The sequence below is a fragment of the Xiphophorus maculatus genome, chromosome 13, assembly GCF_002775205.1.
Source record: "Xiphophorus maculatus strain JP 163 A chromosome 13, X_maculatus-5.0-male, whole genome shotgun sequence".
Lineage (NCBI taxonomy): Eukaryota > Metazoa > Chordata > Actinopteri > Cyprinodontiformes > Poeciliidae > Xiphophorus > Xiphophorus maculatus.
The window spans coordinates 12,000,866-12,019,974 of NC_036455.1; the positions used below are offsets into that span (position 1 = coordinate 12,000,866).

Below are 19,109 nucleotides of genomic sequence, written 5' to 3' on the forward strand. Positions count from 1 at the left end.
CTTTATCAATAAGGCTCTCTGGTGTTTCCTCCAATCTTCCATTTTTTCTTCATTTTGTCATCTGGTCTTTCTTTCCATTGTTTCCTCCTGCAGGGACCTCCGGGTCTGCCTGGGCTGCGTGGAGAACCCGGAGCGAAGGGAGAGAAGGGCCACCAGGGTCTCATTGGTCTGATTGGACCTCCAGGCGAGCAGGGAGAGAAGGGAGACCGAGGTCTGACTGGGCCGCAGGGATCCACTGGACCCAAAGGAGAGCCGGTAGGTTTAACATCTACACATAATGAAAATAAATTAAAAACCTTTAATAACTTTAGCCACATCCTGTTTAATGGCAGGGCATGGCTGGAGGCTCCGGACCGCTCGGCCCAGCTGGTCCTCCTGGTCTTCCTGTGAGTTTTAACGCTGCAACATCCTCATTTAGTTTGTGTGTCACTTTTAATAGAAATTAAGATTTCTGCCATTTTCAGGGACCCCAAGGTGTCAAAGGAGCAAAGGGTGCATCAGTAAGTTAAAAATATTTTAAAATAATTAAAATAAATAAATGTGAATACATAGCGAATAATTCTGATTCTGACAACCTTCAGGGAGGATCTGGTCCAAAAGGAGAGAAGGGCGTACAGGGACCTCCTGGACCTCCGGTGAGTTTTACTTCCTGTTTTGTTTAATAAACTTCAAAAACATTATAATATGAAAATCAACTGTTTCCTGGTCAGTTTGTGGATTAAAGTGTAAATCTTAATCCAGGGTCCACCAGGCGACGTCATTCAGCCGATGCCCATCCAGAGGAGCCCCAAGTCCAAACGCTCCATCGATGCCAGTCAGCTGCTGCCGGAGTTCGACCCGGACCTGCCGGCATCGGACACGGCCGGCGCAGAGTTCCTGACGGGCAGCGAGGGCATGGAGGAGATCTTCGGCTCTCTGAATTCACTGCGGCAGGAGATCGACACGATGCGCTTCCCTCTGGGCACGCAGGACAGCCCGGCCCGAACCTGCCAGGACCTTCACCTCAGCCAGCCAGAACTCAAGGATGGTACAGAACAAAGTCCAAATATTTACCTGCCGCCTCATTTCCCAGCTGATCTGAGTCATGTTTCATGCTGATGATGCTCAAAATTTTAAATTACTAATTTATAAAGTCGATTTAATCTGTAAACTTTAACACTTAATAGGATATTATTGATTAAAAGAAAGAATAAACATATTTATCTCTAATTTTCTGTTCCTTCTGCAGGAGAATACTGGATTGATCCCAACCAGGGCTGCTCCAGAGATTCCTTCAAGATCTTCTGTAATTTCACCAGTGGAGAAACGTGTCTGCACCCCAGAAAAGGCATCGACACGGTCAGTCTAGAAACATTACAGAACTTTTATTTTGAATCTCAAATATTACAGGTGCAATGTCAGTAATCAGATTATATATCCAGTTGGAATAAAATTAGAAAATCTCCACCGTAACTGATTTAAACTTTCTTTAGGCAATGTGATTAACCTGCATCATGTAATATCAGCACTTTGAACTTTTTAACATTGATAGCAATACTATGTTTTTATTTTTAAGTTACTGGGTGTCGAACTCTTATTTTCTCTTACCAGGTTGCCATGAAAACCTCAAACTAGATTTATTAAATTAATGCTCCGCCTTTTTTTTCTGCCTGCAGGTAAAGATGAACACCTGGACCGGAGAGACTCCAGGCTCTTGGTACAGTCAGTTTGCCTCTGGCAGTAAGGTTAGTAAACCATAAAGTTTATAACTTTTTATTTCTTTTCTCCACATGACTGAACTCACTTTCATCATTTCTTTACTCTCTCTCTCCTCATCCGCTCAGTTCTCCTATGTGGACTCCAACGACGCGCCCGTAGCTGTGGTCCAGCTGGGCTTCTTGCGTCTCCTGAGCGTCCAGGCCCGTCAGAACCTAACATACCACTGCCACCGCTCAGTGGCCTGGGCCGACCGAAGTGCCAAGAACAACCACAAGAGGGCGCTGCACTTCAGAGGCGCCAACGACGAGGAGCTGAGCTACGAGACCAACCCTTACATCAAAGCGTTGATCGACGGCTGTTCTGTGAGTCCGGCGCTGATTCTGGTCCTAATGTGGAGAAAATGATTAAACAGTTTGTTTTTTATAAAATTACAAAAATATTCAGCAACCTAACAAACCTCCATCTGAAGAGCGTTCAGACAAGAGCTGAAACGATTAATCGGATTAATTATAAGTCGATTATTAAAATAATTGTCAACTAATTTAGTAATTGATTAATCATTAACTGGAATATACAGAATATTAACTCTAAAACATACAATCTGACTAAATAACAGCAATTAAGCCAAAACTGTTCAGAAAATATACATTTACATTTAAAACGTAAAAAAATCTTCTTTGTCTGTAAATCGTTTCTACCCAGAACTCTTTTTCCACGCTTTGCATCCAATTATTAATCAGTTGATCCAAAATTAATCATCCAATCAGATTGATGTTAAATAAAGCAGAAAGCTGTTTTAGCTGCAGATTCATCCTTTACTACAAATGATCAAATGTTCACTAAAAGAAAGCATTTATTTCATTTTAGGCAAGAAAATTTACTTTTCTAAAAAAAATTACTTTGTTTATTCACATTTTTAAAGTATTTTTAATATTGGATAAAATAAGATGAAGTGCTTAAATGCAAAACTTGCACATTGTGGCAATGTTTTATGCAAATTACTAAAATAATCGTTAGTTGCAGACAACATTTTCCTTTATTCTCCTCTGTGTGGATCAGCCCAGATAAGCAGAATTAACAAGTTAAACTCATCTAAGCTGATAAAATGTCTCTAAAGTTGGACTCGGTCTCTCCTGCAGTATCGTAAAGGCTTTGACAGGACAGTCCTGGAGATCAACACGCCGCAGCTGGAGCATCTCCCTCTGCTGGACATCAAGGTGACAGACTTTGGGGAGAGCAACCAGCAGTTTGGCTTTGAACTGGGACCTGTCTGTTTCCAGGGCTAAACACACAAACACACACCACGCAGAACACACACCAACACTCCCACACACACACACGCACGCCAACATGCACACGTGATCAACATACATGCCCGGTAATTTGTAAATTAACTTGTAAATGACATTAAATACATAAAACCCACACAGAAACACACACTCACTCTCACTTATGCACCTCGGGAAACATTTCCCCAGCGGCTAACGGACTTAAAAACACAAGAGAAGTGAAATAAAACTTGTGAAGAGGAGAACGACGACTGGGAGCGTGACGGCATAGAAGGAGGAGAAAACCAGGAGAGAACATTCCTTGGAATAAAACGTTATTTTTACGAGCAACAGGAAGGGTTCCGGCCTGAGATGGAAGATGGAGCCGGCGGCACGAAGCCTGCAGCTCCCTGGTCTCCAGTCCCACCTCACTCCTCCCCCACCCCTCTTCCTCCACCCAGATCTCCTGCTCTACCTCCCCCACCTCTTTCTGAAAAGAGTCACATGCAAACTTCACCTCCAGGTTTATCGTGCAAAGCAACATGATTAGCAATCACTTTAAAAAAAGAAAGAGTAGCACCTGTCTTCCTATAAAATATTTTATTTACTTTGGTTCGCAGCTTTACTGTTATACAACAACTTGAATAAAAGTTATTGAGATTTTTGAAGTGCCGTGTTTTACCTCATGAATAAAATTTGAATTCAGGCTGAAACAGTGGAAACAAAACTCAGAGACAAACATTGTTGCACATCTAAACTTTGGGTTATTTCTGGGTGTTAACTCGTTTTGTTTCTTCGTGTTAATCATGTTGCTTGCATGTGACCTCGTCCTGCTTCACATCAGGAGGAACCAAAGAGTTGATGTCACCAGATAAAAACAGGGGCCTCACCACATGATCTCTGCAGGGTCTTACTTATCTGATTCTTCATCATCTTCATCCTGAGCTTCTGTAAAGTGAACTTTCCGCTCTGTAAAACATCATCAACACCCTGAGGTTTTACCTTTTGTTGTCCAACATGATTCCCTGCTCAAATGATTATTAAAATCTCTTAAGGTGCTTTTAAACTCAGCATTTTTGTTCGTTGGACAAACTGCTGCTGACATGAAAGAAGAGCTGATGCCTCCATCAGTGAAGTCAAAGCCATTTTTATAAGCTGTGCTGAATATTTCTGGTGCCTTTGTAAAGAAAACAATCCAAAATGGCCTCAACATACATGTGCAGTGACTGTCTGTATGTAAACGCTCCCTTTTCATTTGTAGGAAAGATTTACTGCATTAAACTGTGTGGCAAGGTGCTAATTATACAAAACTCCATTTTTTACTCTCTTTTCTATTTCACAAAGCGTTTTAGGAGGGAAATGTGCATTACAGTACATTTGTACAGAAATAGCAATATTTTATTGTATTTATTTAAAGCAGGGTGCTTTGAGAATAAAATAAGAACTATTATTTCAGACAGATGTGTGTTTCAGTTGTATTTATTTTAAAGCGGCTCAACTGAAGCGATTGATTTGCATGTTATAAACTCAGTCAGCCGGAGCTGCGATGCTTCTGTCCAAACCCTGAACAAACATCTGTTGTACAACCAAAGAATCTGTGGCCGCGACTTAATATCCCTTTTATAATGTTTTTATCAGCTGTACTGTGCCTTTAAATGTTGCTTCCACTATATTGATTAAATGGTGACTCTCCAGTTCTGTCACATTCCTGTTTCCTTGCTAGCAATAAAGTTTACAGAGTTCATTCCTGCAGCTCCTGCAATAAAAAAACACTAAAAATGATCAATTTCTGCATGAGACCACAGGGAGGGAGAGGGAGGCGGTGATGGGAGGGATAAACATTTGTCAGCCATGATGGAGTGAAAAGTGATTTTTAAAATTATGGGGTGATTTCTGACTGGAGTTCTGGTTTGGTTTGTTTATTTTTTGTTGTTTTTTTGTTTTTTTTAAATATAGCAGTAAAGCGGGGAGAGACGGCCAAAAGATGAAACCAAAACAATCTGTCCTTCTCCTTTGAGAATGGCCTCAAATATTTGTTTTTGTTGTGTTGAAGACAAAAAAATATGGTGCTGAAAAGTTTTATTTTATAATGTCTGTAAGTAATTTTTTAAAAAGTTGGTTTGGTTAATATATAATCTTTTTAAAAGGAGATGTTTGAGTCTTTCGTTTTTCTTTCAACTAACGCTCTTATAGTGGCAGCTGCAGTTGCTGCAAATGACCACCAGGTGTCGCAGGTGGGCTTTATAATTTCTTGATATTTTTCTTGCGAATAAATATTTTTTGTTTTGTTTTTACCTGAGTTTACAGAATTTAGAAGGATTTTTTCTAAATTGTTCTGGCTGATTTTTTGTGTTGCAATCCAGAACTTAATCTGAAAAAAATAAAAAATTCTCCCAAAAACAATTTGTTCCAATTTCATCAGCTGAAGATATGAAAATTAGCAAACATAATTCACTTTTTTTTTTTAAGCACCACTGTGCAGAATAAGACCAGAACAAGCACAAAGTGAGTGAAAAAGCAGCAAAATGCAAGAAAATTTATATAAGACCAGCAGGAAACCTGGAGACAAATTGATCAAGAATAATTTAAACTTTTACAAGAATTTTTGACTTTGTTTTCAGTAAATTTCTCCATCTGTTGTGAAACATTGAAGTTTGATCTGGTTCCTTTTCCATGGGCCTAAATTTATTATTAATAAAACATATAGAGTGATGATTTAGTTTAAAAACATGAGATTTCTAACTTTATTTTTATTGATTTGTTTTGCATAATGATTAACTTCTTTGTTTTCACCAAGTTAAAGCTGAACATTACCTTTACTTTACGGTGTAACAGCACCATCTAGTGGTCATCCCAAGCTTCTGCTTTTCTGAGCTGTTCAAAGATTTAAAACAAATTAAAATGATTAAACAATATTATCTAAATTATTTAGTGACACATTAAGGAAACAAAATGAAACCATTAAAACCCTTTGATGTAATAAAGAAATCTTTTTATATACCACAATGACAAATTTGTGAACTTTTGAAAAGAAAATCCATAAAAAATGCAAATTTAAATCACTTTACTGACTCTGAAGAAGTTAAACTACTTTGTAACTTTTGAGATTCTGTTTTATTTCTAAATCTATTTCTAAGGTTAATGTGCATTTTATGATAAACATCTGGAACATGAATGATGGATACAGATGTGGAGTTTGAATCCCAGCTGTGCCCAAAAAAAGGAAACAAGAACAAAAAAACGTTTTCTGACTATCAGGTTTTAAATAAAATCTTTAATGAAGAAAGGCTTCAACATGGCATTCAGGTGTTTATTGATACAAAAAGTATTTTCATAATTAAAAATATTGTCCTATACAATCACATTTAAATAATCACTACATTAATTAACTACTTTAGGGAGGAAACGTCTTTTCTTCGGGATTCATTAACATGTTGTTGTGTTTTAACCCATGAAAAGTCCACCTACAAAAGAAAAACACACATTTTACCTTCCGTCTGTTCAAAGTGAGATGTTTTGATTTATTTTAAATCCTGCAGAGAAGTGAACCATCTCTACCTGTGACCTCGATGCTGGCTCCTGTGATGTAACGAGAATCATCTGAAGCCAGAAAGGCACAAACATCGGCGACCTCTGGAGGACAAAACAAGCCACAACAGATTCTGCCTCAAAGCTTCATCCAAAACCGTCACATTTTAACATGTCAGTGGTTAAAACTTTCAGGAAGAAAACAGAAAACACTTAGAATAAATCCTGCAGATTAAAGATATGCAGTGATGTGAAGCATCTGAACCAACCTGCAGGTTCACCCATTCTACCCAGAGGCACCAGGGACTTCATCTGAAGCACAAAACAACAAAAAATATCATTTTATAGAAGTAGGGGAGTTTCTCAGAGTGGACTTAAAATTTTTATTAGTTTTACTGCAGGAAAAAAAGAATGAAATATGAATAAATGAAACCTGGAAACAATCTAGTGGAGTCAATGAGACACAAGTTGTTAGTAAATATATTTATAACGGAGCTAACGGCGTGAAATTCATCATATTAGAAGTCAGTATCCAACTGATACTTATTCAAAGAAATCAACACAGTGAATAAATACATTTATGTGCAATAAAGTGTAATAAGTATTAGTAGGATTATAATTCAATCATATCAACTGAAACTCATATTTTCTGTTTCAGAAATGTCTGTAAGTATCTGTGCTTTACTTTGACTAGGACCTTCTCCGGTACTTCGTCCGTCATGGGAGTGGTTATGAAACCAGGCAACACGCAGTTACAACGAATCCCAAACCTGGAGGAGATAAAACAGATCAAATGTTTTTTATCTCTGGTTGTTCCTGCAGCAGCAGCTGCAGCGGCGGCAGCAGCAGCAGCAGCAGCGGCAGCAGCAGCTCCTCTGACCTGCTCAGCTCTTTAGCAGCCGTCCTGGTTAAACCTTCGACTCCGGCTTTAGAGGCAGCGTAGTTCACCTGGCCCAGGTTTCCCACCTGCAAACATCAGAAAATCACATTTTAAATCAGAGCTCAGATTTTGGTCTAGTTTTTATGTCTTTATTTAGATGCTTAAAAACAACAGAGATGAGACTAAAAAGAAAAGATGGTGTCTGACTTTTCCTACGATGCTGCCCAGAGTAATGATGGATCCTTTAGAAGCTCCACAGGCAACCAGAGCCTGAGCCACAGCCTGGGTCACCAAGAACGAACCCTGGAGAGCAGAAAAGACAGAAATCTATTTAATCTGATCAATCGTTCAATATATATTCAATAACCTGGCATAAACTAATTGATGTTTTTGTAGCAGTTTAGTCTCTAAATTTTTTAACTTTTGAAATAAATGATACAGATTTATTGTTCATTATGTGTAAACATCTGAGGAAACTTTACTTTATCCTTATTTTATCATATTGTTCAAATCATCCAAAGACGTTTTTATGTGTTTGTTATTGTTTAGTTTGTGATGTGACAGGAGTTTTACCTTCAGGTTGACCTGGATGACTCTGTCGAACTTCTCCTCCTCCATGCTGAGCAGGAAGTCGTCCTGAGTGACGCCTGCAGAGTTCACACACACTGAGGGAGGCTGGAAGTAACGAGTCTGCAGAAAGAAAGAGAGATGAAAATGCACAAAACAGGAACCAAGGACCAGCTTTATGAAGCAGGATCAACATAACCAGGTTTTCTTTGAGAGGTCTGACTTAATTAACCCCGACTATTCAGACTCTACAAATCTCACAACTGCTCCATGTTTTCTATCAATCTGGAAATGAAAAAAACATTTCCAGGTTTATAGGTAGATGTCATTGAGTTTTATATTAATTTGTTCTTGACTTTCTTCAGATGGAGTCATGATGTGATGAGATCTTTAAATTTACTTCCTGGTTCTATATAAGTGACTTCTTGATTCTATACATATGACAGAAATCAGGCCTGTGTGGCTTCAGGAACTGAATTCAGAATCAGAATGTGATTATTCACAGTTATTCAATAATTTAGTAAAGGAGCGATTACTTTTACACATAGATCCAGGTTTGTTTGTTTAGCTTTTTTCTTAAAGAATAAAATAAATATGCGAAAACTGCTTTCTTTTGCTCAAGTCTAGCATGGAAATTTTAATACACTGAAACTTTTATGTGTAACAAAAAAGTAAAAACAGAAGAAACTATCTTGATAATATAGAAAATCTCAAACTTTGCCACTAATTGTGCTCCATAGAGCAGAGCTCCATCTGATCCTCACACCTGGATTCTCGTCAGCAGCTTCGTCACGCTCTCCTTTGACGACACGTCCACTGCAGCCGCCATGTGACTCTGACCTTTGAGGTCACTCTGCAGGCGTCCCACCGTCTCATTGGCTGAATCCTCGCTGATGTCAGCGATCACCACTGAGGCGCCTTCAGAGGCCAGACGCTGAGACACGGCGCGGCCGATCCCGCTGCCTCCACCTGGGAACAGAGGAGCAGAAGGTCAAGAGGAACCTGAGCAGAACAGACGGATGAAAACCAGAACGCAGGAGCAGAGAGAGACGAGGGAGCAGATTTAGTTAACAGATTCTGCTCTCAGTGTCACATCGTTCCTACTGTTAGGGTCAAACTGCACAATCCCCTCCTTTGAGCCCAACACAAGCAGAAAATGAGAGTAATGCTATTTAATGTGCATCAGTTATATTCACTTAACATAGTGCTGTTTTTATTTTTAATTCTGTTTGGAGCATGTTTTTGAATCCACTCAATTTTTAGAGATTTAATTAATATTTTCTTTTTCAGATTAAACTGGGCTAAAAGTTAAGGTCCCTTTGGACCAGATAAGCATTCTGATCCAGATCATATTCTGATATATAAATCCACATACAACAGTTTTTTGTTTTTTTTTATGAATGCTTTTTTAAAATTTTGACTTTGCATTTTCTGCAAACTGGAAAAAGAAAAGTGAAAACAAAAGGACACAAAATGAGGCTTAATTTACTTCAGAGCTGATTACGTCACCAATTGAGTAATTTGTACTCAAGCAAAAAACGAGCGATTATTGCTTAAAATGGCACTAAATCTCCAACTTCAACTAAAGAGTAAATTAGTTTGTTTATGTATGTTCAAATCTCTAAATTGTAATCATCCCTACATTTTGTACAGTAAAATAAAATTGTATTTAAACTGAAATCACAGACGGCATCTAATGAGTTTTTAATCGCTACAAAATCCTTTCAGTCCTGCAAACTTTCACCGAGTTCGCGTTTGGCTTTAACAGATGCTAAAATATTAAAATATGCGCAACATTTTTATTGAAGAAATTACATAAAACAATCCGGAATACGTTTAAGTATTTAGTATAGGAGAGAAGTTTCTAAATGTAGACGAACCAGTGACCAGAGTCAACCTTGATATGAGCCTGATGGGCGCCGCCATGATGGTTTTCTGTTGTTGTAGTTTTCGGTTTGACCAGCAGAGGGACAAAAACCGTCCGAGGTTGTGACTTTTATTCTATTTTTATTTTGTCATCTTTTAGTATATAAGGCCACAATAAGCTTTTAAAGGCTAAATAAACTGTCAGGTTTTTCCTTTCAGTTAACAGAAAAAATGTTTCACTGATAACCAACTCCTATTGATTTATTTAAATCAACATTTTCAAAAATTGTATATATATTGGTTTCTTAAATCCTCTTCATTTGTTAAGATGCATCATAGAGTGTAAACACAAACCTAATGTGAAATCCTTGCTTGCTAGTCTTTTAATAACGGAAATACCGTTGAACGACGTCACCCTCATCAGTCTTTTATTTTGAAGCAGCAAACAGGAAGTAAGGAAACCGGTTTTATGCCTCACTGTGATCAGAACCGGGCAGCAAAGATCCCAATCCATGAAATTCTAAAATAAAAATGTTTGTTGAAAATATGGTTACCAATTCAAACAGATGAGGTTAATATACTGAACAGGAAATCAGCAATGAATGTTTGATAAACACCGAAAACTGAACCGTCTTTACGCAATTAAACGTTTAAAATCACTATAACGGCAAAAAGTGAAGACATATGTGTAACAGATGTGGAAAGGAATAGTACTCTGCGTTGGTTTTTTTTGTTTTATTCCTATAAGACAGTGGAACACACTCAGCACCAGGTATGATACACGATCACTGTCAGTCCAGCAGCTCCGTTAGGCAGCTTCTGCTTTTTTTATAGATTAACAACAAATGGACTAAAGAAAAGTAAAATCTTGCACAAATCAACATCAAACCACAAAATAAATCTGTGTATCCATTACATACCTATAAGACAGTGGAACACACTCAGCACCAGGTATGATACACGATCACTGTCAGTCCTGCGGCCCAACAAACACATTTTGGAGGGAAACTTTATACAAACTTAATAAACGTAACAAATTAACTTTAACCAACACCAAAGTTTGTATTAAAAACACTTGCACAGTTAACCTTATATTTTTGCAGAACAAAAGCTGTGAAAACTATTTTTAACAACATAAACATTATTAAAAGTGAGAGGTAGCTTTAGCACGCGTCTTACCAGCAGCTCCGTTAGGCAGCTTCTGCCTGGCTGCTGCAGCTACGTCACTGAACATTGCTTCGTGCAACACTAATAACGTTTCCCCCAAAACAATATTTACATTAGGAACCAAAAATAAAAGCAGTCAAAACAGAAATAGCCATGTCAGCAGACATGTTAATTCGACAAAATAGAAATAAAAATGTTTTGGGAAGGTTCATAAAATAATAAATAAATAAAATTAACTCAGCTACATACTCCCCCCTGAACTTCTCAAAACAGTTACAAGTCAGATCAGAAGCCTCATACAAGATAACATCAGCTAAACGTAGCTATATTTCTCTGATAATCACTATGCAACCAAGGGTTTCCATATTTCAATAGAAAGTGACATTAAGGAGTTGGCCAGACTTTTAATGTCCACTTTGCATAAGAATGTGCCGTCTACACATTCTCAACTTGATTACCAAATAACTGTTATCTTGACACACAGAATGACAATAACAAAATAAGCTTTCATGTCCGTAATGAACAGGAATATCCCAAAATGAACAATAATCTGTTACTTGAACAGGGTTTTAGCTAACCCACCAACCATAAAACCTCCTTGTTTAGTTTTCTGTGTCATGTTCTGAATCAACCTATTCACTGGTTTCACTACCCTGCCCACTCTGGTCTTAATTTGATCCATGGGTGCGGTTACTGTCAGTGTGTCAGTGTCAACAACTTTCACAATAGTTTTCCTTGCAGGGACTTGATCTTGAGACTGACTGCTGCTTGTGTCCAGTTGTCCTCCAGTAGTGTCATTCTGTCCATTGTCCTTATCTGCCAGAGGAACGCTGAATGGACCCTCTGCTGCTTCTCTAAGACAACCATCTGATCCAGTCTTAACACTTAATATTCCATTGTAGTCACTTGTCAGTGGCTTAGCAATGGGGGGCTCAGGATCAGCAAGAGGAACTGGAGGGGAATCAAGGGCTGCGTGCCCTACTTCTGAGAAGTTCTCCAATGGGGTGACCTCTGCAACCCAGCTAGCAGTGCGCTCGGATTTGTGAAGTTCAAGTTCCTCCAAAAACAGACTTCCATCGCCCTCTTCCTTCTCTTGGGACTCCTGACCAACACTGGAGAAGGAAGGCTCTGTGTCATGATCCACATGTATTGGCAGGAAACTGGCTTGCAAGAGCAAATTTCTGTGAACCACTTTTTCATGTCCGTTGTCGGGGTTTCTAATGCGGTAGGTGTGACATCTTGAATCCTTCGAAATTACTGTGTACAGAGTCGACTCCCACCTATCAGCAAGTTTTCTGCGCCCACGTTCACCTCTGTTGGCCAAGAGGACCTGATCACCCTCTTCGATGGCAGCACCTTTCACACCCTTATTGTAGAGGTCGGCCTGCCGCTGTTGTTTTGCGCTGGCATGAACTTGAGCAACACGAAGGGCCTCCTTGAGATCATCTCTCATCCTTTTAACATAACTGTCATAGTCTGTGATCTCGTTGTCTCTTTCCACACTGTGGAACATAACATCCACTGGCAATCTAGGAACCCGACCATACATAAGGAAGAATGGGGCATAGCCGGTCGACTCATGAGCAGTACAGTTGTAAGCGAAGGTTAGTGTTTGCAGCATCTGAGGCCACTTCTGCTTTTCTCTGGGAGGCAATGATCTAATCATGTTTCCTAGAGTCCGGTTAAACCTCTCAGTGTGACCATTCCCCATAGGATGGTAGGGTGTTGTTCTGGACTTCTTCACACCTGATATCTGAAGTAGCTCTTGGATAAGTTGGCTCTCAAAATTCGCACCCTGGTCCGAATGTATTCTCTGCGGGAAGCCATATACACAAAAGTACTTATCCCACAGCTGACGTGCGACCTGTTTTGCGGACTGGTCTGAACACTTGAAGGCATGAGCCATCTTAGTGAAGTGGTCTGTCACCACCAACACGTCCACACTCTTCCCGTTAGAGTCTTCTGCAGACCAGAAGTCCAGACAAACTAGCTCCAAAGGGCCTGTGGTTTTGATGCTTTCGAGCTGTGCTCTTCCCTCAGGCTCCAATGTCTTACTAACAACACAACGCTTACAACATTTTACATAGTCTCTGACGTCTCGTTCCATTTCGATCCAAAAGAACCTTTGTCTTGAAAGGTATAAAGTTCTACTCTGACCCTGGTGGCCAGCATTATCATGCACACCATTGAGAACTTGGCTGATCAAAGAGGAGGGCGTCATGTACTGATGTCGCTTTTTCCCTGTTAATGGGTCTTTGCAAACTCTGTACAGGATGTCATCGTGCATCTTCAGTTTTTCCCACTGTTTTAAGAGTTTGAGCACCTTCAGATGCAACCCAGCTCTCTCTCGTCTTGATGGTCGTCTCCCTCGGCTGACAAATGGGATGACTTGGGACAGGACAGGGTCAGTCCTCTGACTATCATGAAGCTCTTGAAGTGAAAAAACAGGCAGAGGGTCTTCACCTGGCTGGGTCAACTTCTCCAGATCCTGGGCCAGCCATGAAACCACTCTCTGCTTGGAACCTTCATCCCACTCCATATGACCGGCCAGTACTGCAGACACTTCACAGTCAGATAGGGACTGATTTTCCAGCTCATTCAATGGGGCTGCATGATGAATGTTTTGGTGGTTGACACCAATCCTGAATGTTTCCTGAATTAAAGCTTCTTGAACTTGTTGCGACTCCCCCACAAGGTCAGCATATGGCTCATTCAAAATCCGCTGACAGACACGATCCTGGGCAAAGGGCTTTCTGCTGAGAGCATCAGCAACTATGTTTTTACTGCCAGGTATATATTTGATGCTGAAGTTGTATGGTGCTAACTTGGCAACCCACCGTTGCTCACATGCATCAAGTTTGGGTTTTGTGAGGATGTATGTCAGGGGATTATTGTCAGTCCAGACTGTGAAAGTATGCCCTTTTAGCCAGTGACTGAATTTATCGCAAACAGCCCACTTCAACGCCAGAAACTCAAGGCGATGAGCAGGGTAGTTACTTTGAGCACGCGTTAGAGCTTTACTGGCAAAGGCAATGGGTCGTGCTCTACTTTCACCCTCCTGGACCTGAGACAAAACAGCCCCCAACCCATCCTGAGAGGCATCTGTAGACAGAATGAAAGGGTGACTGAAATCAGGGTGTGCGAGCACCACAGTCTCCAACAGTGCATTTTTTAGTTCTTCAAATGCACAGTGATGTTCCTCTTTCCAGTCATTTGGATGTAATTTCTTAAATGCTGCAGCACCCCGTCCATTCATTTTTCTTCCCTTGGGTGCGGCTGTCAAACTGAACAATGGTTTGGCAATGCGTGAACAGTCTGGTATAAACTGCTGATAATACATCACCATCCCCAAAAATGACTTAATCTTTTTTTGTGAGGGTGTGACACCATCCTCCATCATCAAATCAGACTCTGTCATAGCAACAACTGCTTGGACTTTATCGGGATCGGTTGACACACCATTTTCACCCACAACATGCCCCAAAAACTTCACACTCCTCCTGAATAGTTTGCACTTCTTGGGGGCCAGTTTCAAGCCATGGACATGCAGCCTGCTGAAGACAATCTCGAGCCTCCTCAGAGCTTCTGCCTCATCAGGAGCATATACAAGCAAATCGTCCAAATAACAAAGCAGCGTCAAGAAGTTCTGATCACCAAAGATGTTCATCATGAGGCGCATGAAGTCAGCAGGACTGTTGCAGAGGCCCTGAGGTAGCCTGTTAAACTCATACAGCCCCGTGGGTGTGGTGAAGGCTGTTAGTTTTTTATCATCCTCAGCCATGGCGATGTTATAAAACCCAGAGGTGAGATCCATGGCACAGAATATGGCACTGCCACCCAAAGCTGTCAGGCAGTCTGATTGATGCGGCAGCGGGTGAGCATCCTTAACTGTGCGAGCATTTAGCCAGCGATAGTCCACACAGACCCTTAGATCTCCATTCTTCTTCCACACCAGCACTACAGGAGACGCCCACTCACTGTTGGATTTGCGAATGATCTCCCGTTCTTCCATTTCTGTGAGAACTTGCCGCAGCTTGTGATATTGCCCTGGTGGAACACGTCGATATGGAAGCCTGAATGGTCGATCATCTGAAAGGCGGATACGATGGACAAAATCTTTGGCCAGCCCACAATCAAGTTTGCCTCTTGAAAAGATGCCTTCATATTTCTGAATCAGCTGCAACAGTTCTGACTTCCAATAATCAGACACCTCACAAGAGTCAATGTCCAGAACTTCCAGCCCTAAGTCACTCAGGGTGTTGCGGAAGCTGGTGCAGGGAGAGTCAGAGCTGATTGTTTCGTCATTCTTCACTGTCTGACTGTTAATACTGACTTTTGCATCTAACACCTGCTCAGGAGTCACATCCAGGTCTTCAAGGGCTATACAGGTGGACACCTCTGCTACTTTGGTACGACGCTTTAATGTGATGGCCTTATCAGAGGTGTTTAGGATCCGCACTGGGACCCACCTGTCACCATTCATGGAGGCCACCGATCTACAGACAATAATGTCTTTTTTATGGATCTGTGTTTTGGCTGATGGCTCAACCAAAATGGCACTGCCCTCGGAGAGAGGCGAACTTTTAGGAAGTCTGCCCCAAATCAAATGTTCTTGCTTTGGGAGAAGAGTGACTGCCTGCACCAGTTCAGCTGTTCCAATAAAATCTGGGATTACATCACCTCTCCATCTCTCAATACCAGACAGCATACTAAGAAACTGTATTACTTCTGGTGGTTGGGCAGACTCTGGTTTACACAAGACTTGCCAAAAGTGAGGGGACTGCTTGAACTGGTTTAGAAGGTGTTTGATGACATTTGTGCCCAGAATTAGCTGATCTTTCTGCCCAGGGACCACTAGAGCTGGAACACTAAATACACAGCCATATACTTCCATTTTCAATTCATGGGTGCATTTGGGTTTTACCTGAACTCCTCCACAGCCTACAAGAACAATATCATTATGGTTAGAGTCGGGTTGGGATGCAAACCCTGCATTCTTAAGAAGTTGTTCAGCTTCTGCACTGATAGTGCAGGCCATGGAGCCAGTGTCTAAAAGGGCTTGCAATGACACTTTATCCTCAACCTGTGCATCAGTGTAAAAGAGGCTGTCAGCCTTTTCTAGTCTGGATATGTTTTGAAACAGCACAGAAGTATTAGATGGAGCAGATTTCAAACTTTCTGCATACACAGATTGTATATCTTCTTTTGAGGTGAGGGACCCATCATACTCACTCACACAGTGCCCTCCCAAGTGTGAGTGGCTTAGTTTCCCTGGTCAGCTGAGCCTACAACTCGCTGAGAATCTGTGATTTTTGGACAGTTTCTTCGCTGGTGTCCAATCTCGAGACAGGCCAGGCATCTTCTCTCTCTCATGCAGTGTGTTCTTGTAGAGTGGTTACCGTTGCCACATACTTGACATGGAGAAGACCGACTGGGAGGGAAAAACTGAAGCTGAGTATCACCAACGGGTTGGGCAGTACGTTCTAATACTCTTTCAAGCATAGTTAACACCCGTTCCAGAGCACCTGACTCTGCAGTACGATCATTCGAGCTGGGAAAACTGACAGGAGTAATTTTGACAGTGTTCACTTGCCTATGTTCTACTTCAGGCTCTGAGTGGTCAAGTGCTGCTGTTGCAGTAGCAATCTGGAGAACTTTTGCTTTTGCCGCAGTTGCCTGTGGTCTCTTCACTTGCTGCTCTCTTTGATGTTCATCAATGGCCTCCTGCACCTCAGTGAGTGTCCACTTAGTGGTGGGCTTACACTTGAAAACACAGGCAAGACTCGGATCAGGACAATTTCTGATGAACATCATTGCTATCTCTGCATCCATTTTATTCAGGCTGCTCCCTTGATCTTTCAAGTGTCTGTCAGCATTTTCAGCAGCTGTGTTAAGTCTAACCCAGTAGTCCACTGGTGTCTCATTTGCTGTTGGCTGAGTAGCATAGAAATCAGCCAATGGTAAGCAAGACCCAGGAATGTCACTGAAATAGCGCCTCAGAATGTTATAGACTGCCTCAGGGTTTACAGGTGTGGTAGAAGGGCTACTCTTTAGTCCAATCTTTACAATGCTCTTTGCTTTGCCAAGCAGGTGGTTCAGGATTTCGTCTGTTTTTTCCTCAGCTGAGAATCCTTTCTTACGCAGGTAGACCTCCATCACGTCTATCCACTCATGAACAGAGATCCTATCATCACCATCACCACGATAGATAGGGGGTTCTCTAATGTCTGGTTTCACCACCAGGCTCATTTTTGTGAGATCAATAACGGTGTTGGATGTCTCATTCTGCATACACTGTGATGGTGGAGACTTCTCTGGAGTGGGGTGAGACCCACTGTGTAACAAACGGCTGGTAATGGCCTCACCTATTTGGCTCCCTATTTCACCAATGAGGTCTCGTAACTGTTGCATGGTGTTTTCATTATTAGTTACAGGGGTGGAAAACTGGGGCTCCAGCGGAGGAATTTCAAATATCCCCTCTGCTTCTGATGAACCCTCATCAATCACTTGAGTACTACTCTGGGCTAACAGCCCTCTGCCACGTCCAACTACTGGTGTGAAAATATTAAAGGTACTATGACCTCTGCCTGCCATATTTCACACAGTACAAAAGCAGTAATGTAAAAAAGTTAACCAAAAGGGTTCCACAGTTCACAAAAAAATGGCTTTGACAAAACTAATATAGAGATTTTAGTAGTTGATTTAAGTCTCTGTATTCAGAAAAACAATCGTAACCTCGACAGTAATGAACAGGATCCACAGGTCGACCAGCTTGATGACGTCGGCTTCACTAGCACACAGTTGAACCCTCGGCGGTCGGCAGCGGCTAACCAATGGATCCGGGTCACGGCACCAGATGTAACAGATGTGGAAAGGAATAGTACTCTGCGTTGGTTTTTTTTGTTTTATTCCTATAAGACAGTGGAACACACTCAGCACCAGGTATGATACACGATCACTGTCAGTCCAGCAGCTCCGTTAGGCAGCTTCTGCTTTTTTTATAGATTAACAACAAATGGACTAAAGAAAAGTAAAATCTTGCACAAATCAACATCAAACCACAAAATAAATCTGTGTATCCATTACATACCTATAAGACAGTGGAACACACTCAGCACCAGGTATGATACACGATCACTGTCAGTCCTGCGGCCCAACAAACACATTTTGGAGGGAAACTTTATACAAACTTAATAAACGTAACAAATTAACTTTAACCAACACCAAAGTTTGTATTAAAAACACTTGCACAGTTAACCTTATATTTTTGCAGAACAAAAGCTGTGAAAACTATTTTTAACAACATAAACATTATTAAAAGTGAGAGGTAGCTTTAGCACGCGTCTTACCAGCAGCTCCGTTAGGCAGCTTCTGCCTGGCTGCTGCAGCTACGTCACTGAACATTGCTTCGTGCAACACTAATAACGTTTCCCCCAAAACAATATTTACATTAGGAACCAAAAATAAAAGCAGTCAAAACAGAAATAGCCATGTCAGCAGACATGTTAATTCGACAAAATAGAAATAAAAATGTTTTGGGAAGGTTCATAAAATAATAAATAAATAAAATTAACTCAGCTACATATGCATCCAATTAAAATAAAGTAATGATATATTTTTTTTATTTGTTTGTTACCAGAAACCAGTATAAACTGATTACACTAACCCTAGGCAACGTATTTCCCAATAAGCTCCTTTTAAACAGTTTTTAAGATGGTTTATATTTGTACTTTGTTTAAACTCATCATTTAATCCATTCTATAAATCTACTCCACACACTGATATACAAAAACTATTTTTGGTTCTTCTAATATATTGTTTTTAATTTGAGATTTAATAATATTTATATTAAAAATAGGACGTTTTGTTGGATTTTTAAAATGTTGTACTGTTGAAATCACGGTAAAGTTCACCGCCCTCTTGTGGTCACATAGAGGAATTGCAGCACTTTCAGATCAGGCCTCCAAAATGAATTTTTGGAGATAAAACCAGAAAAATTAACCGACACTGATCATGAATTTAAACATTTCTAGAGCTGGTCACAGAAAAGGAAAATAAAATAATATAAAATACCAGTAAGCAAAGAAATAACAGAGGATAACAACAAATACTACATTATAGCGATAATGTAATGT

At 40.5% G+C, this 19,109-nt stretch overlaps 2 protein-coding genes across 10 annotated transcripts in view; one reads left to right on the plus strand and one right to left on the minus strand.

Annotated features, from left to right (window-relative positions):
- Positions 1-4,710, plus strand: part of LOC102224957 (collagen alpha-1(XI) chain-like) — a 44,546-nt gene extending 39,836 nt beyond the window's left edge. For all 6 annotated transcript variants that reach the window (XM_023344361.1, XM_023344362.1, XM_023344363.1 and 3 more), the window contains 9 exons: positions 94-255; positions 333-386; positions 465-500; positions 582-635; positions 742-1,027; positions 1,229-1,338; positions 1,656-1,724; positions 1,824-2,060; positions 2,838-4,710. In XM_023344361.1, coding sequence (XP_023200129.1) covers positions 94-255; positions 333-386; positions 465-500; positions 582-635; positions 742-1,027; positions 1,229-1,338; positions 1,656-1,724; positions 1,824-2,060; positions 2,838-2,984 — 1,155 coding nt within the window. In that variant the 3' untranslated portion in view covers positions 2,985-4,710. The remainder of the gene's footprint in view (positions 1-93; positions 256-332; positions 387-464; positions 501-581; positions 636-741; positions 1,028-1,228; positions 1,339-1,655; positions 1,725-1,823; positions 2,061-2,837) is intronic.
- Positions 4,711-6,220: 1,510 nt separating this feature from the next.
- LOC102218211 (estradiol 17-beta-dehydrogenase 8-like) lies at positions 6,221-18,552 on the minus strand. 4 transcript variants are annotated; one of them, XM_023344405.1, is made up of 11 exons: positions 17,710-18,552; positions 10,728-10,783; positions 9,822-10,548; positions 8,708-8,910; positions 7,948-8,064; positions 7,582-7,677; positions 7,375-7,460; positions 7,180-7,264; positions 6,764-6,806; positions 6,525-6,599; positions 6,221-6,430 (listed from the first exon to the last, which is right to left on the minus strand). In XM_023344405.1, exons 3-11 carry the CDS (start codon positions 9,865-9,867, stop codon positions 6,411-6,413), a joined length of 771 nt encoding a protein of 256 aa, XP_023200173.1. In that variant the 5' UTR covers positions 9,868-10,548; positions 10,728-10,783; positions 17,710-18,552; the 3' UTR covers positions 6,221-6,410. The 4 variants fall into 4 exon arrangements, with proteins under 4 accessions (XP_023200173.1, XP_023200172.1, XP_023200171.1 ...); XM_023344404.1 differs by having other exon boundaries at positions 9,822-10,783; XM_023344403.1 differs by lacking the exons at positions 9,822-10,548; positions 17,710-18,552 and having other exon boundaries at positions 10,728-11,505.
- Between the last annotated feature and the right edge of the window lie 557 nt (positions 18,553-19,109).

Coding starts and splice junctions, on each gene's coding strand:
- LOC102218211 (XM_023344403.1), bottom strand. CDS start 10,803: ATGTGTTTGTTGGGCCGCAGGACTGACAGTGATCGTGTATCATACCTG. Junction 7,678..7,947: donor TCATCCAGGTCAACCTGAAG/GTAAAACTCCTG, acceptor TCTGCTCTCCAG/GGTTCGTTCTTGGTGACCCA. Junction 6,807..7,179: donor CGGAGAAGGTCCTAGTCAAA/GTAAAGCACAGA, acceptor TTTGTGCTTCAG/ATGAAGTCCCTGGTGCCTCT.